Source organism: Apus apus, chromosome 2 (genome assembly GCF_020740795.1).
Source record: "Apus apus isolate bApuApu2 chromosome 2, bApuApu2.pri.cur, whole genome shotgun sequence".
NCBI classification, from domain to species: domain Eukaryota; kingdom Metazoa; phylum Chordata; class Aves; order Apodiformes; family Apodidae; genus Apus; species Apus apus.
Genome location: NC_067283.1, coordinates 84,009,776 through 84,032,012, shown reverse-complemented (window position 1 = coordinate 84,032,012; position 22,237 = coordinate 84,009,776). Strand labels below are relative to the sequence as shown.

Below are 22,237 nucleotides of genomic sequence, written 5' to 3'. Positions count from 1 at the left end.
TAACTAGAGATTTACAAACTGTGCCTTTCGAGCAGTTCACCACTCTGAAGAAGAATCTCAGACATCAGTTTCTAGCAAAATGCAGTCTGCTTTTTCCCACCCCCCTGGGATGCTGTATACATTTTTATTTGGAATATGTTAACTAGGTTGTCAGTTAGACATCCTACACATGCATGTGTGCATACTCACACCGATTTCCATATCCAGTAAAGAACCTGTTTAAGCAGCAGTCAGGTTGGGTGATAGCCAGTTAAGAAATCATAAGTGTTTTTCTAGAACTCCAGTACTTTTAATGAAACCCCACTTTTTGATTCTGAAGGAATTCTTGACCAGTTACATGGGCAGCTCATCTGTACGTACCATTATTCTGTTTCAAATACAGGCTTTAGATTTTAGTGGTTCATGGTCCATTGCCAGCAACAGACACACAAACCCACCAGTAATATGGAGCTTAAAATGGTAAGAAGACAACACACTTGAAGAGAAAATTCTTTATAGTCTTCATTTAAAAAATAAAATAGGTGAAACTTTAAAAAGAGGAACATCCCATTCCAACCAAAATTTTAAAATACACTTCCACGCTAAAAGCAAAAGTCTGGATGTGAGCCTCATGGAAGCTGCCAAGTAACAGAGAAAGAAACTTAATCTTTCACATTACTCGTATCCGTGTCTTTGCTTTCCTGGCTTACATGACTGTTGACATTTTTACTAGATTGATCTAAACCCTCCACTTTGTTTTCTACTTCCATAGCACTGCTTTCCACAGGACTGTGGTAAGATTCTTCATCTATTTCTGCTTCCATTTTTGTGACTAAATCATGTTCTTCTACATCCATCCTTTCCTCTGTGTGTTCTAGCCTATGTTGAACTTCTTCCTCTGTTTTACTTTCTGATTCCTCTTCTTTCCTCTTTGCTTTAAACACTTCAACTCCCATCATCCTCAGGTAATGAAGTCTCTCATTCTTGGGCACAAAGGCACGGAGTGATGTCTTTCCTTGCCATCCACAAAGCACTATAGGACACTGAAGTTCATCAGGTTTTCTACAAACAAGAATTTACATTTGGTTAACTATTAGAAAGCGAATCTGCATAATTTAATTTTATAGCCATACCCTGATACATAAGTGCACTATCTTTAATAGTCAATGCGTTTTTTAACTTTCACAGAAGATGCAAGTACATTGTCTTAACTTCAATAGCTAAACAGGTACCTGCTTGTCTACAAGCAACAAGAAAAAAAAAATGCTCAATGCTATTAGAATTCCTGTAAAATGCAAAAATAATTTTCTGGTTCTGGCTTCAAAACTAATATAAGCAACAGCAAGATAAAAGTCTACATTTGAGAAGTTCTCAAAAGATTCAGATATTACTTTGTCAACAAAAATGATCAATGAAAATTTTTTTCTATTTGTTTTCTATTCCAAATGCTGGACACTTTGCAGGGAAACAAACAAACCAACCAATCAATCACATGCAGTGATACTGTGGACCTCTGGCAGAACTTCTAGCTCATTTATAAAGCTGAATACTACAATTATTTTAAGAATACCCAGGCAAGACAGCTTCTTTCCCTGTTACATTCTTTGTATCCTGTCCAGCTTTGCTGTTGACCTCACTGCATCTCTATGCATCCACTTCTGCTTTTGCTGAGTGAAAATAATTTCTTTGTGCAAGTTTTAAAACTGTATAAATGGAAAGCAACATATCTACTTACTCAGGGTCTGGGTCGTACTTCAGAACTATACTTCCCATTGCTACAGGGAAGGGGGGAAGGGGAACAAAACCAAAACAGATGTGTTACTAGGTACACTGTTAAAATTATTGTAGTTTGAAAATCTTCAAGAATGTAAGTTTTTAGACAGCCACACAGCATCAGCTGGTTAGCAGTTATCTACATCAGTAAACTACAGTTTTGTGGGTTTTTTTGTTAAAGACTAAAATATTGATATAGTTACAAAAGCAACTGTCAACCTTATCCCTTCCCAAACCCCAAACAAACTGAAATACAAAACCACATAGTGGATTAATTTACTCAGTGAATCTAGCACAGAACTTTTACTAAAGTGAAATGAGCATAAACAGTATGGCAGCCCAAACTTTAGAAAAATGGTTCTTCCCATTTTGTCTTATCAAACACTAAGTATGAAGACTAGTAATGACTTGGAAATGGAACAACATTCACAGAAGACTGAAAAGCAGTTTTATCTTCTTCAAGCATCCAACATAAAGGAAATAAAAATTTAATAGGACTAGACATTGATCCCCATAATTAAGAAAATGGAATCTGCATAACTATATTTGATATATAAAATAATGACAAACAATTACAGATGACAAACACACACTTTCTTCTCAAGCACTATCAGGTGTAAAGATCAGTAGGGTATATAAAAGTATTTGTTCATCAGATGTTTTAAATGCTGCCTCACAGCAGTCACAAGTTTGGCAACTCTTCTGGAGTTCATAAATTTTAAAGGATGTGATCAAGAAGGACTAAAGATTCTAGTAGCATAATAAGTTTCAGTAATGCTTCCTTAATTAACAAGTGTATTTAAGATAACTCAAATTTAAGATTACTCAGAATTTTTAGCAAACAGCCTATATGACAGAATTTTTATAGACTTCCATGTACTGCATTATAATAATTTTGTCACAGCACAAATTAGAAGAGGCTTACCCATATCTTTGACTTTCTTCTGTGTTTCACTGCTAAATTTACTTAAGAATGGATTTTCCTGGGTTAGCAGAATTTTAACATCTTCTATGCAGACGTTTATAATCCTTGCATGAATGAATGGGTACAGAGTATAGATTCCCTGTTTAATAAACAAATAATATTATTTCAAAACATAATCTCAACTTTATGAAGGAAAAATGTTAAAAACAGTATGTGCTTTAGGGTGGGAAACGGTTCCTCTTCTTCCCCACGTAAGTCTAAACAAAATGCCTTTTAATCCAGCAAAGCCCTCCTGCTGATTATTCCCAGCTAAGGGACCAAAACCAGGCCTGCTGCTCAGGGACAAACGAAGGCAAAACAACAGGTGTGGTACAAGGCAGGAAGGATGGGCAACAAGTTATGCGTTGCCCTGCTAGTTACTGCCCTAACCTGGGGCTCATGGGTGCCAGTTGGCTCTGGACAGTGACACTGGCTGGACAGGGCGTCACTGGGGTATAAAAGGCACCAAGTTCAGCAGATGAAAAGGGGGAGGCCTGCTCGGATGCTTCCTCAGACTTTCCCTGATACGGAGCCTGGTGCCAGGACTCTGCCTGCCTGCCTGGGGATCGAGCCTGAGCCTCAGCAGTGACCGTGCCGGGTTCTGACCCCTGGAGCACCGGGGCCTTCCCGCAGCCCTCGGGGCCGGAGCCATCCCCGTTTTGCTGCCGGTTGCCGGGGAAACCAAACTGCTGCCACCGCTGCCGCCGCTGCCGAGCTGCGAGGGGCTGCCCCCTGAAACCACGGATTTGGAGCCCCTGCGGTAGCTGCCTGCCAAGGCGAGGAGCCGCTGCTGCCTGTTGGAGGGGGCACCCACTGTCGCTGCCGCCTCTGCCGCTGGGGAAGAAGCCGCCTCGCCGCGGGAGGGGAACAACTCCAACACAATTTCTGCTTCCTCTCCCCATTCTTGCACACACAGCGCGACCTATTCAAGAAGGACTGCGTCGGCTTTGCCCTCCTCCCTCCCTCCCTCCCTCTCCTTTGATCCACAACCCTCTCTCGGAGAGAACGCCTTAAGGGCACTTTCTGCGTTACCTCCCTACAGGACACATTGGTACTGCATATATACATCCCTGGTAGCCATTTGCCATCCTTACATTTTCCCTAAGCCTCACCCCTCAGTCTGTGTTAACCCTCAATAAACCGGTGAATCCGTGAAGTAAACACCGGTCTCGGCAGCAATTTGTGAGGGCGCTGGGGCTGCACTCTGACCTCCCCCCTAAAACACGGCCCCGCAGCGGCCGCTCCGCTGGGAGAGGCAGCGCCACGTGTGACCCTCGGTCTGACCCAGCGGCCCCTCCGCCCTGGGGGGAACTCACCGAAGCACCTGAGAGCCGGTGCCCCTGGCATCGGCTTGCGACACTTAGCTAACATCAGAAAACAATTTTGGCATTTTAAACCATACTGGAAATACAGACTGTCATTAATTTGACAAAAGTTAATGCCAGCTGTCCTACACACTCTAGAGGAAACCAAAGTATGTCTGTGACAACACAATGTTACGTAGTTACCTCTTGTGCTAATCGGAATGCACATCCAAACTGCTCACCGTCGCTGCTGCGAGACCAAACTTTTATCCCTGTGTTAATAACCTGCAAACAGCAAAGCAAATAAGCATCATGAAGAAGTATAAATACTAAATTACCACTGTGAATTTCTACCATAATGCTTCCTCATTTGCACTGGACAATGAATTAAATAAACGTAAAAATTCATTCAAGGGAAAAAGGAATTGCCACTATCAAAACCTAGCTCTCCCTCAACATCAACACCTTTTACTCCTTTCCGTTTCGAAAACCAAACACTATGGGGAAGTGGCAGTCTTAAAACAAGGGCAATGAACTTTTAAAACCTAATTTTAATTTTAGCTTGAGCTGGAATTTTCTGGGTGATTCTGGGAAAGTCAACCAAGGACAGAATTTAAAAAATGCACAAGGGCTTAATATTAGGACACTATATCCTTTGTGGTACCCAAAGTCTCACTGCCTAATATAATGCAGCAGTTTCTTAAAATTTTGTCAATTCTGTAAGCATTTCCTGCATGTGGGATAAAAGGGTAATTATTTATCCATCTCAGAGATCTGTTGCAAAGATGTAATAAACATCCTTGGAAATTTTCAAGATTTGACTGGATAAGGCCCTGAACTGTATGTGATCTAGGTTTGAAGTCAGCTCTGCTTGGGGCTGGAAGGAAGTCACACTAGGTTACCTCATTCCAACTTGAACAATTAAATTACTTAAGACAAATCTTTAACACTTGCAAGGCATTTTCTATATGGAGTCATATAAAAAAATAATTATTTCCTCCTCTAATTCACAAAAAGCCACTTGTCTCACTATCATTCAGCTTAAAAACTTTTCAAAATGTTCACTTGTTGAAATTATTTGAAACAATGTCTCCATGTAACACAGCCAGCTAATAATTCAGCTGAAGTTATCCATTATATTTGGTAGGCTTTCAAAGCTCTTAATACTTCTATAATTAAGGGACTCATAAATACAAGTGTCAATGTAAACTTGTCAAGGCACCTGAAGAACAGAGAACAATGTCAGTATGCACACAGCAGTCATATATTCCCTTCCTCCACTTTTAAGTTTCCTTCCGTCAGCCAAAAAACATACCGATCTTAATCTTAGGAATTATTATTTACCTCTCAGAAACAGAGGCCTGTGAAAAAGCTAATCCTCTGTATAAACAGAGGCAATAAAGTTCAAGGTTTATGTTTATGTTGATGTTGTTCAAGGTTGATGTTTATGGTCTCCATTATTAAAACCTGAAGAGATGAACCATACCTTCATCTTCTCGCTGTTGTTCAGAAGCACATTCCTTAGCTCCTTAGAAACCATGTAGAGCTGCCTCTTTTTTCCTTCTTGAGTTCGAGTTAGTAAAGTCATCTTGGGAAATGATGGGTCCAAAGCATAAAATTTCCTGTGGCCACAATACTTGTTTTTATTAACTGAACAGTGAAATTACATACTCAAAATGCATGGGTTAGTCCATTTCCTCGAGCTACCTCTGCAAACACTCACTGCTTTGGCTCCAGAACACAAAGATCAGACTATCTAGGATGCGTGACATCAGAAAAGACAAGCTGTTGTAGACACTAAGATACAGTCAACAATTTCCTGTGCAAACTACAGCTAGCTACTTCATTTAAGAAGAGTTTAAGTGTTGAGGATATGCACCTAGTGCAAGGTTAGGGAAAAGGTTTTATGTATGACCAACTAGACCCATCTTTTGTGACTAACTGAATGACTAATATTCCTAAACTACTAGGAATCTTACTGCCAAAACAGAAACATTTTTTTTCTTACTGGATAGGAAGGAACAATGGATCATCTTCAGGTAGAAACACGAAAGGGTCTTCTTTAAAACCAAACAACTTCATTTTTTTAGATGGTGGTGGTCTAAAAATAAAACACCAATACATTGTCAATTTTAGTAAAAGTACTTGGTTTAAAATCAGTATATATATTTAGTTCATTTAGTCAACATTTGCCTTATGGTAACAACAGTATGCCAAACAGAATACTGACATTTTCCTGTGCTTCACTAAGACAACGCTACCCACAGTTCAACCACTTAAAATGAAAGCAGTGCTCAAAAGCAGAAACAACAAAAACAAGTAAACAGAGATTTCTGATGAAGAAACTGTAAGGACAGTAAAAATCCTCCAGAGGTTAACTTTTGAAAGTAGTTTTTTCCCTTAACAGAGAAGAAAGGACTAACAGACTTTGCATATGCTAGGAAGGAAAGTGGTTATTTTTTTAACTTGCTGAAATATAAGACAGAAAATGTGTAAACGTAGGACAACTGAGCAAATCCAGTTATTCTTTTTGATTGACTTCTAAATGAGTCCAATAGCAAAAGAACTATAGAAATATCAGCAATTACGAAGCTGTCACAGGACAAATACTTAGACATGGTCTCTTACCCACATACTCCTTCCTTTTTGCTTTGCTCAGTATCTGAATTCTGCAATTCTTGCATTTTCTTAGACTCATCATTTTCAGTGAGCGCTGGTTCCTCAGTAATACATTCAGAACCATTATCTGCATTAGCTGCTGCCACTTCAGTATCTCCTGTTCGTTGTGGTAATTTCTGATGAACCTATTTCAAATTATAGGATTTTCAACAAAGCAAAAGTAGTATCTAACTTGTAACAAAAGCAAACTATGTTCTCTCTTTGCATGTGCTTAATTCTTACTAATTTCTATGTAAGCTTAAACAGATCAACTCAGAGAGTTAATCTGATTAGTAAGTCAAGATACCATTATAAGTTGCATTTACCTCTAGTACTCATCTGGACAATTTCTTACCAGCTGTCCAAGAAAGCTGTTTATGTACAATTTACAAAATTATTCAAGCACTCTAAAGAGAAGACTATCTTAAGTCAGGATCTGCTGCTTTCCTCCTGGCACTCAAAGGGACATGCATCCTGCTGCTGCATCCTTTGTTTAAGAGCACCACAACATTAAACTTAGAACACCATAAACAGATTGGATGATGCTTGCTTCTGAATAAATGCTTTTTCCTTACTGCCACATTTTATTCATGCAGTGTTCTAATGAAGCAAACAAAATAAATAGAAACAGCTAAAAGGGATTCACACAAGAAGTTTTTTTCAAAGATGTGAACAATCTAAGAAATAAATGTCAACTTTAAATCCTGTTGACAGGATTTTAAAGACAATTGACAACAAATGGATTAGAGTCAGATGGCTGAAGCTGCTGTTTCTCCTAACAGTTTTACATCCGTTCCCTCTGCTGCTGATCTGCTAGACTAATCTGCTGTGAATCACTCCTAAGCAACCAGCCATAGAGCAAGTTAAACTGAGTATCAGAATGAGCTTACAATGCAGCAGAAAAAACCTTCAGCAGAGGGACCACACACAGCTGAAGGAAGCCACAGCTTTAGCTACTCAATCTAATCTGCTTCAGTAATTCTTTCAAAGCTTTCATTTTAGGTTCAAGTATTATCTTGATATTTTACTATGATTTCAAAATGCCCCCCACCTTTTTCTGTTCTATTTTAAAAGCAGATTTTAACTTTAAGTTCATAAGGGATTTAGTTTAATTTTAGTTGACACAACTGTAACTGAAGGACAGATACAAAACAGTTACAGTATGTTTTCTATTATATAAAGTTTAAAAAAAATTCCAGAAATGTTATTAAAATTTACTATTTTTTCTCTTTTAAAAGCAGTTACCTTAGGCTGGCGTTTATTCCATGGCATTGGAGATTTTTTTATTAACACAGCCACAAAGAAACCTCCTGTGTTCTGGTGATGTGGCAATATCCTAAGACTAAGAGGAAAAAAAAAATTAAAACATTGCAGTGTATTCATCATCAGCATTCAGGCTCTCACAAAGTATTAGACATGTCACATTTATATTTACTTTCAGAACTAAGCATTCTTACTGTGATTGTGCAGATTTAATTTATCAAGCTAGAAACAGCATCTATATTATAGCATTCTGGCAAAATAACTTCTATCAGTGCAATGCATTCCTGTCACCATTCAAATATGAGATCTAATGACTCACTTCTAAACACTTTTTTTATTATAGCTGCTGAAAGTATTTCACAGAAAATCAGTCAAACTGTTAAAATGTTAAAGCTTTACATGCTTTTCAGTAATGTTGGTTATTTATCTCTATTGGAGGCAAAGAATTTCATCTGTTTGTGTGAGTACTTATTCCTTGGAAGCAACTTCCAGTAATTTATCTCGGTTCACGGGAATTTAAATATTGCATATTGCCTTCACATATGCAGCAAGCAAAATACACTCAGATCTATACAAGCATAGATCTACATTGCAACACATTCCTAATCTGACCTCCTAACACTAATTTGCCCATCAACGTACAAGGTAATCATCAAAACCTCACAAAATCCACTCCGGGAAAACTCACCAACGTTCTAGATGCATTGCCTTCAGCTTCTCTTCATCTTTTACTGGAAACATAGTGGGACGTATTTGTGTTTGTCTATTTGAAGGCACATCTTTCCACTCTTCAAACCACTGTCCATCTTTCAGCATTACCTTTAAAGGAGTAAATATAAATACTGTAAAGAATCTAGATCACCATTTTACAAGTTTTAATCAAACTACTGGAAAATCAAGGTTCAGATGCCAAAAAAAGAAAAGATATTTTCTGGTATAGTAAATTAAGTTATTTAAAGCATAGTGTTTCTTTGTGCATTTCATGTGTGCACTTAAGAGCAATAGATTCTTGCCAGCTGTACTTACTTGTTCCACTTCGTATGTTTCAAAAAATGTGCAGTCAGGTAAAGACTGGTGCAGAATCAACTGCAGTGGTTTGCTAGAACATACAGAACACCAAAATCCAAAGGAAGGTCAGTGGTGAATATGTAAGAAGATTAGTAAGCCATCAGATTCAGGATCTACTACTTCTTTTTCTCTATGGGACTGGCTGTGAGACATTCCGCTATAAGCAGCTTCGAGGCAGTATAGAAAGGAAAAGAGCTATTGCAGTATAATAGAGATTAGAAATGAGGAATCCCAATTTCATTACATAAGGAAGATGCAAGAGTGCAACTCAACAGCTTGGTAAGCATGGAGCCCCACGACACAGGTATGCACAGGCCACAAAGATGTTTCCAAGGGAAGTTACTGAAGAACCATACCCCTGTGAATTTTGGTGTCTGGATCTTTACCCAGGACTCAGAACATATCTACAAATCCATTATAAGATACTGTGTGGATGTAACATGATCTCAGTCTATGGCTTAAAGCTTTTAAAGGACTCTTAAGACACAAGCAGAAGGTTAGAGCCACAACTCCCATAGCAAGGTATTCTGAATGCTCTTTAAGCAAAAATACCAAAGTAAAAACAAACAAAAAAAATCAGGGAAAATTTTAATTCAGAGCTAAATGGCTGGGTTTGTACTGGACACTAGTGTTGTACGAGAGGTGACATTCAGGAATGTGGGGGACAAACACGTAAAATTAATGGCTGAAATGAAGCCCTGTTTTTGTTGTTAAGGCACCAAAACAGAGAAGTCACGGTAACTTCAGGACCTGTAAGTACAATGAAGTGTTTTCATACATCTTGCTGTGATTGACTTGAAGGTTTAATTAAGTGTTGTACTGGAAAGTGAAATATAAGATTTATCTAGATTATGATTTCACTAAGAAAGTTAAAACAGAAGATTTCAGCATCATGGAGTCTGGCATTATTCCATCCCTGATAAGATCACACCTAAAATACTGTATTTTTGCATGTTCCTGAAAATAGAAATTACTGTATTTCCAGAATTAGTACTTCAAGTTGAAATACTCTACTGCTAGATGGAGATGAGACAGACTATGATTCTGAACTGCTATTCTTTGGAAGTCACAAGTTCAGTTTGAAACAAACAATGGGACTGATAAACAACTGGAAGAACAAACAAGTCTGGAACGATTTTCGATATAGAAGAATAATTGCCTCACAACCCTGCTCTGTTCAGCTTTGGTTTACCAGCCTAACCACACAATGTAACTGGTAGAATGACAAAGCACCGAAGACCATGCTTAACTGTTCTCTACTGCACATTTCACTAGCCTCTTGTTAGGGTAGAGCAAAGACTAAGAAGTGTTGCAGAAGCAGATTACCAGATCTGGAGTTAAAATGTCTCTTCTTTCATGACTCTGAAATAATCCATTGGAGTTCACTCGTTGTCTGGCTTAAGAAGAGAGGACTGAATGCTATTTCCACGCACCTAAGTGCCCCCTGAACAGTACCTTGTTGTTTTTGTTGGGGTTTTTTTTGCTGTTTCCAGATATTTACTGATGCTTAGGAATATTTAATGTGATCTCTAAGTCACAGAGGTCCCACTGAACAGATGTTTCAGCAGGAAGCAGAAGACTACTCCAAGTGAAAGAGAACCAAAGCAAGCAAATACATTCAGTGATGAGCTGGCCAGTGAGGCTTGAAGAAATACATCAAACAAATACAGCAAACAAAGGTTGAATAAAGTTTCAACAAGATTCTGTTAAAATTTTCAACAGATTTTATTAGCCTGCTTTTTAAAATACCCATTAGGGAAATTTATATTTCAACTGCAAACAAAGAAATAAATGTTAAATTATATAATATACTCATAGTGATCTTTATATAGCTGTATTTTGTGGCTTTATACAGTACCAAGAAAAAGTAAAATTAAAATTATAGAGCCACAGTTACGTATTTCATATTTATCCTTCAAGTACAAGCCTACTATTTAAACTTTTGGAACTGTAAGAAGAAAGAAATCTGCTAGCTTCTAAGCTCTATTTCCAGTGGCAGAACATAAGCACATCTTTATTCCCTGCATCTAATTCATTAGCCTACAGAAAGGCATAAGTCCGTATAATTCCATTGCAAGAGACTAGAGAAACGGTGAGAGAAGACAGAACAACCAATGGTTTTAAAAAGGCACATGCTCATAATTAATACCTAATCAGAGCTTCTTTCTCTACTATCAGGATGGCCTTCTAGCCTTCTTGATCACACCCTTAACAGGAAACTGAAGAAGCTTTGGGTTTTTTTTCCACCCCCTACCAGTCTGTTTCCAGAACTGAAATTATTAAGTCCTGGAACAAAATACAGGGTTCTATTAATATTCCAGGATTACTTACATCATGACAGGTTTTATAGCTTATTTCCAGAAAAAGTTTAACAGCTTTTACTTCCAAACAGACCAGCTAAAGAACAGGAGAATTTAACACAGACTGTTAAGAGGAGGAGGAGCAACCTAAAAAGTGGCTGAAGTTATGTTGCCATCTACAGGCCACACGCTGCACACAATATATTAAGGAAGTACAGAAGATAAAGCAAAGAAAGCTAGAGAAAAAGAGTGGATGAGGAGACAAGAACTTAACCGTCATAAGGTTTTTAGCCCTCTTCCTTACAATGCCAGATTGTCCTAAACTCTGAACAGCAAATCACTGCCATTACTTCAGCTTAATCTAATGTTTTGGAATTTTAAATTTCAAAATGTCCCTAATTTAACACTACAATACACCAAAAACTAACTACAAAAAAACCCCTGGGTAAGTAGAATCATAGAATGCTACAGGTTGGAAGGGACCTCGAAAGATCATCTAGTCCAACCCCCCTGCCAGAGCAGGGTCACCTAGAGCACATCACACAGGGACGTGTCCAGGCAGGTTTTGAATGTCTCCAGTGAAGAAGACTCCACAACCTCTCTGGGCAGCCTGTTCCAGTGCTCTGTCACTCTCACAGTAAAAAAATTTTTTCTGATATTCACCTTGAACCTCCTATGCTCCAATTTGCACCCATTACTCCGTGTCCTATCACTGGTCATCACTGAAAAAAGCTTAACTCCATCTTCCTGACACTCACCCTTTACGTATTTGTAAACATTGATGAGGTCACCCCTCAGCCTCCTTTTCTCCAAACTAAAGAGACCCAGCTCCCTCAGTCTTTCCTCATCAGGGAGATGTTCCACTCCCTTAATCATTTTTGTGGCTCTGCGCTGGACTCTTTCCAGCAGTTCCCTGTCCTTCTTGAACTGAGGGGCCCAGAACTGGACACAATACTCCAGATGTGGCCTCACCAAGGCAGGATAGAGGGGGAGAAGAACCTCTCTTGACCGACTAACCACACCCTTTCTAATGCACCCCAGGATGCCATTGGCCTTCTTAGCCACAAGGGCACATTGCTGGCTCATGGTCATCCTCCTGTCTACCAGGACCCCCAGGTCCCTCTCACCTACACTGCTCTCCAGCAGGTCAGCCCCCAACCTGTACTGGTACATGGTGTTTTAGTTCCCCAAATGCAAAACTCTACACTTGCCCTTGTTGAACTTCATCAGGTTTCTCCCCGCCCAAGTACCTTCCATTTCGTAATTCCTGGCATCCTCTTCAAACCTGGCAACTCAGATGAGACATCAGCAAGTTCTAAGGCACCTGAAAGCCCAATAATATAAACATTCACTGAGAGCTGTGCTCCTAATTAACATTTACAAAAATAGTTTTCCTTTTTTAAGTTTTAAGACCATCACTTTTTAAACCTTTCAAGGAACAAAATGTTACACAGTTATTACTATGCAAATTAACAAGAAAGATGGTAAGAACTGTTAATAGTAACGACATAAGTTTGCAACCTGTAAATTAACCAAAATATTGTGTTCAGATCCTTTTTGTAGCAATAGAATAACAGTCTACAACCTGTATCATTAAACAGTGCCCCAGGCAATGCAGTCATCTAAGTTTTATTCTCACTCAGTATTTAGATTTACTACACCAATTAAGTATTTTTCAGAGAAGTATTCTTTTGTGATGACTAAGCCTTTAAAAATTATTATTATGATTTTATGGACTTACAGTCTTGTGTGTGAGGAAAAAGAATGTATTTTTTAATGGAAAAGAAAAATTCCAAACTGTTTAACAGGAAGGTTAAGTACTATCAACCTAACAGACAAAAAGCTATGTGCCTAAAATAAGTCAGATTATTACAAAAACATCAACAGAGTATAATTTAATCTACTGAATAAAAATGTTGAGATGCCCTAAGTCCAGAAAGAACAATATAAAAACTTAATGTTTAAATAGGTGATCTCTCTAGACAGGAATGACCTTTTTTTTTTTTTTTTTCCGGTGATTCTGAATACTTTTTTAACAATTAGGTCGACTTTTCCTCATGTTGTACACAAATTTATCAGCCTGTCCTACATGACCCACCACTTACTCTTGCAGTGACCATTTAAGCAAGTCTTTAAAATAAATTATAAAGTGATTAATGAATTCATAGATAAACTTCAAATGACATTTCAAACCTGATTAAACTACGTTAGAACGAGCAGCCATTACATGGTCCATCTGAAGCACTGCAATTCCCAGCAGACAAACATGGTACAAAAACTCCTTTTCCTTACTCCTCCAACCAAAGTGAAAGCAAACTGACCTGCTCCACAGGCAGCAGCACAACAAAATGCTAGGAACTAAGTTACCACCAAAGAACTAAGAAACCTTCGGAACTGACCTGAGCAAATCCTTGGGGTCCGATGTCCCTTGCAGGCCACTCCACTGCCTCGCCCTTCCTTAGCTACACCTATGTTCAAGTCTCAAGAATAACATTTGCTGTCTGGGACACACCATAGCCTCCAAATAAGGCTCAAAATACCCACGCTGGGCAGAGACAAGATCCAAATGCCAAAAACCAATACTGCAATCAAGTTCCTTACTTCCAAGGACTGACTTTGCCCCAAACAGTACAATTGCTGGTGTACATCAACATCCATACTGCTGAGCTCCTATCCAGCCTAGTCCTTACTGCTTTCCAATATTGTAATGGGTAAAATTAGCTCTGGTCCACTACAGCCTTCATTAAGCCAACCATAGTATAATTTACTGAAAACACAGCTATACAGGTCTTTCACCCAGCCTGCAAAAAAACCCCAAACCTTACCTCTAAAAATGTCCTTTGAGTGGAAATGAAATAGTTCCTAATTATCTGCTAAACTGCTGTTTGGGAGACAATGAAATTTCATGCATAATTTGAGGCCAGAATAGTGAATGGCACAAAGAAAAACAAAACAGGCTGTTCTACTTCCACAACCAGCTCAGCTTCAGGAATAATAAAGCTGCTTGTGCTCTGTAACAGGCTCAACTTAAACTCTGTGGAACATTTACTGCAAAATTCAATTAGATGTCCCCAAACTTCAGGTTACTGATTCACTCAAAAAAACCCCTGCATCCATCAGCTCAAAACTAGGAACTTGGATTACTAAGCCCTATTATCACAAATTGACACAATGGAGCTTCCCAGTTCATATCAATTTTTCCCACCTCTTACTACTTCAGATGATGGAGAATTAACAGCTACTTCCACAATTCAGGAGTGAAAAAAAACCCTCATAAGCTTGAAGTCATTAAAAGCCCAAGCATATCACAATGTGGATGAAGGCATCAGTGATTCCCACCTACTGGTGCACAATAACATTCCTGGAACACTCTAGCCTTTTTACTCGTATGGCATTCAGCAGCAATGTCCCACACAGGATTTCCCAAAGGAAATACAAATGTCATGAGATGGACTACAACCACTGCAACTGGTTAGCAGAAGCCAGATAACAGACTGAATTCCACAGATCTTCTGAAGTCTTTCCTGCATCAGAAGAACTTCAACTTTTGTGTTTTCACCCGATTTACGTCCATTTAAGAAGACTGCTCCTGTCAACACCAATTAAATCCTACCTGTACCAGAAAATTGCTGCAGCTTTGCAAACTAGGAGCACATTACCTACAATAAGCTTATTACTAGGACTGTCACACACATATCCTTTTTTAGACTGAGAAAAAAAAAATGTCCCCGCTCTATCCAAGCTCGCATTCTCACCTTGACTCTTTTCCAGCAGAGACGCGATCACAGCTTCATTCTCTATAGGATTCAACGAACACGTGGAATACACCATTCTGCCACCTTCTGCCAGCTGCTCAACACCACGGGTTGCAATTCTTAACTGCAATCTAACAGAACACACTTGGTCTAGCCAGGCATCATTCAGGAACCAGAAAGATTTGCCATCAAATTTCTTACAGGTGAAGGTATACTGCAGACACGTAACTGTCCACAGACTAAGTCAGATCATACCGAGTTCCAGAGCTCTCACCAGTACACAAATTAAAGACAGTTTTAAACTAAGTCAGCTTAGTGCAGTCTATACTGCAAACACAGTAACACCCAGCTATTAAAACAGAAACACTAACACTACTGTATGATACCTTTTAACATAATATTCTATATTTTGTTCTTTCTAGTGTCCCATCAAGTTAAAGCACTTAACACTAGAAAGACAACACCCCAAAACCTTGCTACTCTTCTCAGAAATCTAGAAGTAAAATAAGGAGCAATATGAGTGTTACAGACATCATGGACAACTTAGCTTAGCTAACACTGGCCTCCTGAGAAAAATATCAATGTGATGGATCACCAGCTCATACTCTACCTGCATACTTAAAACTATAACAAAAAATGTAATCATGAACGAGTTACTAAGCCGTTAGAAGTCACCATAGGTCAGCTGAGCCACAGTAACTGACTGCCCTCTCAGCTTGTTACAAATACACAGCAAAATGTTCTACGCTTTTTCATCTGTGCTTAAGTTACTGCTTTTTACCATGCACCTGCACTAGTCTGAGTTCTCCTTCACCATCAGTTATCTTGAATCAGTCTTAGGTGACTAAAAATGTTCATGTCTAATCTCTAATATTCTAAAGACATTAAAACATTACTATTACATGTTACAAGTTTCTGTATTTTTCAATAGTATTTTACTTGACTAAGCACTAAGACTTGCAGTTAAATTATTTGTTCCCTGTTTTATTAGCTACCTTGTCTAAATTAATACTAGTATGTCAGTATTCATAAGAATACAAGCAATTTAGATTCACACACTCCACCTGAGGTTGACCTCACATCTGAAACGCCAGACTCTCTGAATAGCACATAAGCTCTAGATTTGAGGGAAAAGTGACTCATCTTAGTCTCTACTTTGTCATATATTAACATGTGAATGCAGGCAGATGTTTAAGATATAGTGAAAGGAGGGGAGAAAAAGGAAAGCAGTGCAGATGTGTAATCATAATTTTTACCCATGGAGTTGCAAACTGTTTTGTGTTGTCCACTTCTTCCATACATCAATGTTTTTCCTCATGGTTCCATCTCCACTGTAACAGAGTTTGAAGAGATTTGTATTATTTCCTGGTAAAATTAATTTCACATCAAAGTAATTTATAGCAGCAAAAAATTAACAGTCCCTCTCCCTTGTAACCAGTTCTCCTAAACTGTACTGTTCGTTTCTACACTATCTTTGTATTTCAATATTCCAAGTGTGTGTTCAAAATTTGTAGCCCTTATACTGAACAATACTTGGAAAGAAAAAAGTTCAATTTGATTTTGTATCCTCTTACCTAAGACAGTTTGGAAGTGATTATAAACCATAACTCACCAAGCAACACAAAAAGCGTAACTCGGTAACACAAAAATTCTAGCATTGCACTTAGTACAATAAAATCTGTGTACTGGAGATTACATGAAAGATACCTGCAGGGGACGTCACACAAAATCCTGTCGTAGAAGAGGATCTCTTTTCTTCCATCGACATCTACTTGTAGATTAGGAATACTGGAGGCATCATGATTTACTACCATGATGCATGGACTGTTTAACCTCTTAGCCTGATGAACCAGCAAATAGCAGCGCTTGTTGTCAACATCATTAGCAATTACAAAACCCTCTGTGAACATAAAATAGTGAGAAGATGCTTTACTCTTCAACAGCTAAAGAAATTTTTATAGTTTATTGCCTTATCTTCAAAGCTGTGTAAATCTTTCACTAGAGATTTTTACTTAAAAGACTACTTAATGAACAGAGGAGCCCTTAACAAAGATAAAATAACAAGGTATGTTGAGGTTTAAGTGATGTGTCAAATATAATCTCAAGAGTTCTAGCCCCCATGCAATGGAAATAAGACCAAATGAAGGGCCCTTCAACTTTTCAGTCTCAAAAGTACAGCCCTTGCATCAGAGAAAACCTGTTTCCACCACTGACAATCTCTGTACATCAGATTTTCAGTAGAACACAGGAAGAATCCACTCCCCCTCAACTTCACAATTTCTAGGGGCAGTACTTTCTGTGAGATTCTAACTGAAAGTAAACATTCTGCAGCTTAAAAAACAAACAAAAAGATAAATATCATGACCATTTTAAGGTTAAAGCAGCTTAATCTGGTGTCTGCAGGATACCACATCTATTGTAGTCTGAACTGTGCAGATACATACATAAAATATACCCCTCTCCTTCAAGCCAAGGAAGCCTACAACGTTTCAAGGAAAAGGTGGGGTACTTCCCATCTAACTCAACCACTTCGGAAATTCAACATGTAGTTATTAAATGCAGTGGCTTCCCTGTGATATTAAAAGTAATCCTCTACACAAAAAACAAAGTGGAAATTCAAACTCAAAACTTTTTGGTAGTTTTTCCAGACTTACTGGGAAAAGGAACATTCATGTCTGCATGCAACATTTCAATGAGTTGAGCAGTCTTGGATCCAGGTGCAGCACACATATCTAGAATCTACAAATGCCAAGGAGTTAAAAAAAGTCCTACCTTGTATTTTTAAACTACTTGAGAAGTTTATGGTGTGTTCTTGTTTTAATTAAATACTTTTGCACACAATTGCAGAATTATGATCATTCAGAACACCAACTTGCAAAAAAACAAAGTACAGTTCTGTTCTTTGTATGCAGCTTTCTCTCAGGTGTAAAATATAACAAGGACTTTGGTTTGTAGGGAACAAATACATTAGCTGCAGAAATTTGAAAGAAAAAAACATTTGTAGAGATAGGAATGTGGTGCTTTTATCAGCTCACAAGTCATTTCAACTGAAGTTAACTGGAACTTTCCATATACATACAAAACTAAGGGCAAAGTTACATTCAAAACCAAGCTGTACTCCAACTGTCAGTAAATTAATCAGAGACTATCAGACACAGTTGATCACATAGATTTTATGAAAAAGAACTGCTATCCCTCCTCACACATTTGCATTTTAATGCAAAAAATCAGGGCAGCATAATTTGTCCATTCTTCTATCTGGAAAGAAGTACTTTGGAAGTATTTGGACTGTCATCAGGCAGCAGAACAGAACAGCACAGATACCAACACCTGTTTTCTAGCATATTGCTCCCTCCTGGTTCATCAAAAACTTGGCTTGTGATGGAGTGATTCAGTGAGTCACTTTCACAGCAAATTGTTTCACAGCTAACACTGTTTACTTAAGTAAGGAAGCTTAGAATCTTTCCTCTAAAATACAGATTTTCAGAAACATATTACTATTTTCTGGACCTCTAGCTCCAGTAAAAGTTAGCTGAAAATGGGGATGAATCTGCTCAGATCCTCCTGCAAGCCCTGGCATGAACAAGACTAAACTGAAAGACAGTTTCATCTCTGATGCAACAACAGCATCATCTCTGCTGTTTAAAGTAACAGTTGTGACACTAGCAGTTTCTACTTACTTCTGTAGATAATGAAAAAGACAATGAAGAACAAGCAAGCCTTAACATACCCTAAAATTTCCCTGAAAACCCATGGTGAGGGCAAATTGAATTGTTAAAAGATTAAAAATGTTCACAACTATAGAGAGGTTTGACAGTCATCAAGCTGATCCTTGCATAAGACAGGAATCAGCATGTAAGATACGATGTACAGAATATGCTGGTTAAGCATGAAAAGTAACCTGCAATTCTGGTCATAACAAACAGCTCAGAAAATAAGGCACTAAGAATCATAAAAGGTCCTAAAGCTAAGGCTTCATTACCGCTACTATTTGCTATCTTGTCACCAGAAAGGACACAAGAACCTTTTCTGAGCCTGATTTATAAGGAAATTTCTGAAATCTTCCAGGCATTTCTGCTAAGTGCTTGTTGAAATATAGTCATTGAAGTTAAACATTCAAAGCAAAAAAATGTATGCTACTATCTTAGTATTTGCATTATAAGCAATGTTGTGTGCAAAAACACTATCACAATTTGTGTTTTACATTAAGTCAAACACATTCACTACCTGTTCAACTCCAAACAAAACTGGAGTTGTCGCATTAGGACTGAATCACTCCATTAATTATTCATTTAAGAGAGGTGAGAAGACCTTGCCTCACGTAACACAGCTATCAGCCATGTGTAGGAGGTAATAAATTGTAAAGCTCTGTATGCTAAGTAATATCAATATAAAACCAAGTACGGACAAAAAAAGTCTCAAAAACACACAGGTCAGAAGTTTGAAAACCTCGAAATTTTAATATATGTAATGAAAAATTTAAGAAAGAAGTGTACAACATGTTTGCCTGAGATAGCAATACATTTCTAACTTTCTCATTAATTTACAGGATTAAGAGAATAAGGCCACTTGGCCCATTCATTCTGCACACAAACGTAGTGTATGGAAACGTGACTAAAGTTATAGCAGAAAGTTGGCAACCAGGTATCTCCATTTGTACAACCTGCCATTGGAAAGTATCATGGGCATTCCTTAGACATCTCAGTTGCAGTTAAGAAATCTATACTCTTTAACTACCATCAACAGCACCTTTCAGGTCACCCAAAATATTCTACCTAATATCTTTATAAAGCAGAAGTTTGCAACTTGTTCAAAAGGCAGGGGGGTGAAAACTACCTGGCAGAGAACATGATCATTTGGATCTGGAAAAACTGTGTCTGTTCATGGTGTGATGGACAGCAAAAAGTTAAAAATGGTCATCTTGCTTTAGAAGGGGGTTGAAATATAAATATATAACTTAAATGAAGGTAAATATATTGACATTTTGAAAGCAAGATTATGTAACTACTTAAAAACTGGGTTTTTTTTACAGGGTATTACAAAAAACTGAAAAAGCAGATGTTCCCCTGAGGCTGTATTTGTGATCTGAACACCAGCTGATGGCTGTGGTTTACATGCAGAAAGCATAAAACATATCAACACGAAATGGAATTCTGCATCATAATTGATACTGCTGTTGAAATTTGTAGTTTAATCAAAGTATCTTCCAGGAAATACTCTAGTACACAGTATATTCTACAGTTACCTTGTGATGAGGATTAACATTAAGCAGCAGAGGTGGGATCATGCTAACAGCCTCCTGGCGACTGATATTTCCCTTGAAAGGAAAAAGCAAAACCAAAACAAACTTATTTTCATTCAATTCCAAAAGAATGCATTTATTTTGCAATTAACTCCCCTCTGTAGCAAAACGATAAAGCAAACAAAATGATGTTATTATAAGCTTAGGATTGCGTTTTCTTAGCATTTAACAAACCAAATCACAGTATTTCACCCAACTGAATTTCTGGTAATTCCACATTTACTTCAATTTTATTCCTTCAGGAGATGTAGCCTCTGCTCAAGGGATGAGAACCTGGCTGCAACCAGTCCTGGCATGCACATACATGCACTCTTTACCAGGCTCAAACATCTGTTTTCTAACAGCAACTGATTATTTTACAGGAACTTATTCTCACATTGTCAAACAACAACAAAATTGCAATTAGTTCAGGAAAAATGTCTGTAACTGCAATTATGTGCCAGAGTCATGGGGTGAATCACTGTCAACAGCAACATAAAATCCAGATTCTTCTGAGCCACTCAGCTTCTGAGAGAAAGGCTTCAGTTCAATTTCCCACAACGCATTTAAATAAAACACTGCTCAGGGTACGAAGTGAAAATAAAAACCCAAGATCTATCACAAACTTACACATTCTGTCTCGCTGACCAGAAACTGATGGAACTTTTCAAGTTGCGGTGACTTGCGCAAGATTTTCCTACTCAAGTTCGTGTGCCAGGCTAACTCTTCTGGATACCTGGGGGAAAAGAGATGGGGCAGAGGCAAAAAAACCAAGAATCTAGTTTGCCAGGCTGGGTGCTGGCAACGTGCCGGGTGCCTTACTTCACTTCCAGCTCACTCACCAGCTCAGCGACTGCGGCATTTCCACTTTCTGGCCATCCACCTCCAGGTCCTGCAGCTCCTTGAAGTACTTTTCCTTCAAGCAGTGAAGGATTTCTTTGGCGTGGCTGCACGAGAGAAGAGAGACAGGCGGAAATTCACCTTCTCCAGACCGCAGACCGTCTCTGCGCTAGAAAACACCGGGTACCTGCCCGACCCGGGCACCCGGGTGAGCAGCGGGGAGCGCCCGTCCCCCATCCCGCCCCTGCTCCCTCGGCCTGTCCACGGCTCCTCTGGCCCCACCAGACACCCCCCCCCCACCCCCAGCTGCCCCACTCCCCCCCCATCTACCCCTGCCCCCGCCCCCCTACCTGCGGTACCCAGTGATGCGCAGCGTGGCGGGCAGCGGCTCCCTCAGCGCCGCCATGAAGGCGTCCCACTCGCCGGCGGGCACGATGCCCAGCTCCCGGTAGTACCGCTCGAACAGCTCGTTCTCCTTCACGATCTCGGGGTAGCCGCCGGCCCAGCCCTGAAAGACGCCGCCCCGGTCAGCACACCGGCGCTGCCGCTCCCCGCCCCTCCCCGGCCCGCCTCTCACCGCCTGCTCGTCGCCGCCGCCGCCGCCGCCCCGCTCCTGCTGCCGCTCCCGCCGCCGCTCCTGCTGCTGCTGCTGCTGCCGCCGGCGGTCGCGCGCGCGGCGGCCCATGGCGGCCAGGCGCCGGCCCAGCCCCACCAGCCGCCCCGCCGTGACCGGGGCGGGGGGGGGGGGGGGGGGGGGGGGGGGAGGGGATCCGCTCACCGTCCCGCCCGCCCGGAGGGGCCGCGGGAGCAGCGGCAGCGGCGGAGGTTGCACCGCGTGTTCAGGCCGCCGGGCGCAGGCGCCGCCCCGCCCCCACCCGCGCTCCTCCCTCCCTCCCGGCCGGCGGCCCCGCACGTCGCGTCGCGTCGCGTCACGTCGCTCCCGCCGCCGCCGCCCCGGCGCAACTTCCGTTGCCACGCGCCGCCCCCGCCCTTGGGCGCCCCCAGCGGCCGAGAGGTGGGGAGGGCCTGGCCACGCCCCCGGCGCCGATTGG

The 22,237-nt window shown here is 40.0% G+C and overlaps 1 protein-coding gene across 2 annotated transcripts; it reads right to left on the bottom strand.

The window, feature by feature from the left end:
- Positions 1 to 476: 476 nt before the first annotated feature.
- NSUN2 (NOP2/Sun RNA methyltransferase 2) lies at positions 477 to 22,034 on the bottom strand. 2 transcript variants are annotated; one of them, XM_051609995.1, is made up of 19 exons: positions 21,763 to 22,034; positions 21,536 to 21,693; positions 21,188 to 21,292; positions 20,976 to 21,081; positions 20,310 to 20,381; positions 17,719 to 17,803; positions 16,772 to 16,964; positions 16,321 to 16,395; positions 15,065 to 15,195; positions 12,560 to 12,633; positions 8,630 to 8,760; positions 7,924 to 8,020; positions 6,649 to 6,824; positions 6,029 to 6,121; positions 5,507 to 5,642; positions 4,225 to 4,305; positions 2,678 to 2,816; positions 1,715 to 1,754; positions 477 to 1,041 (listed from the first exon to the last, which is right to left on the bottom strand). In XM_051609995.1, the coding sequence occupies exons 1-19, from the start codon at positions 21,868 to 21,870 to the stop codon at positions 642 to 644; spliced, it is 2,400 nt and encodes a 799-aa protein (XP_051465955.1). In that variant the 5' UTR covers positions 21,871 to 22,034; the 3' UTR covers positions 477 to 641. The 2 variants fall into 2 exon arrangements, with proteins under 2 accessions (XP_051465955.1, XP_051465957.1); XM_051609997.1 differs by lacking the exons at positions 477 to 1,041; positions 1,715 to 1,754; positions 2,678 to 2,816 and adding an exon at positions 2,825 to 3,638.
- Positions 22,035 to 22,237: the final 203 nt, after the last annotated feature.

What these genes read in the sequence shown, in the direction of transcription:
- NSUN2 (XM_051609995.1), bottom strand. Translation starts at nt 21,870, where the DNA reads ATGGGCCGCCGCGCGCGCGACCGCCGGCGGCAGCAGCAGCAGCAGCAG. An exon ending in CATTCCGATTAGCACAAGAG is followed by an intron (nt 2,817 to 4,224) that starts GTAACTACGTAA and finishes TTTATTAAACAG; the next exon opens with GGAATCTATACTCTGTACCC. An exon ending in GAAGAAAGTCAAAGATATGG is followed by an intron (nt 1,755 to 2,677) that starts GTAAGCCTCTTC and finishes CCTTCCCTGTAG; the next exon opens with CAATGGGAAGTATAGTTCTG.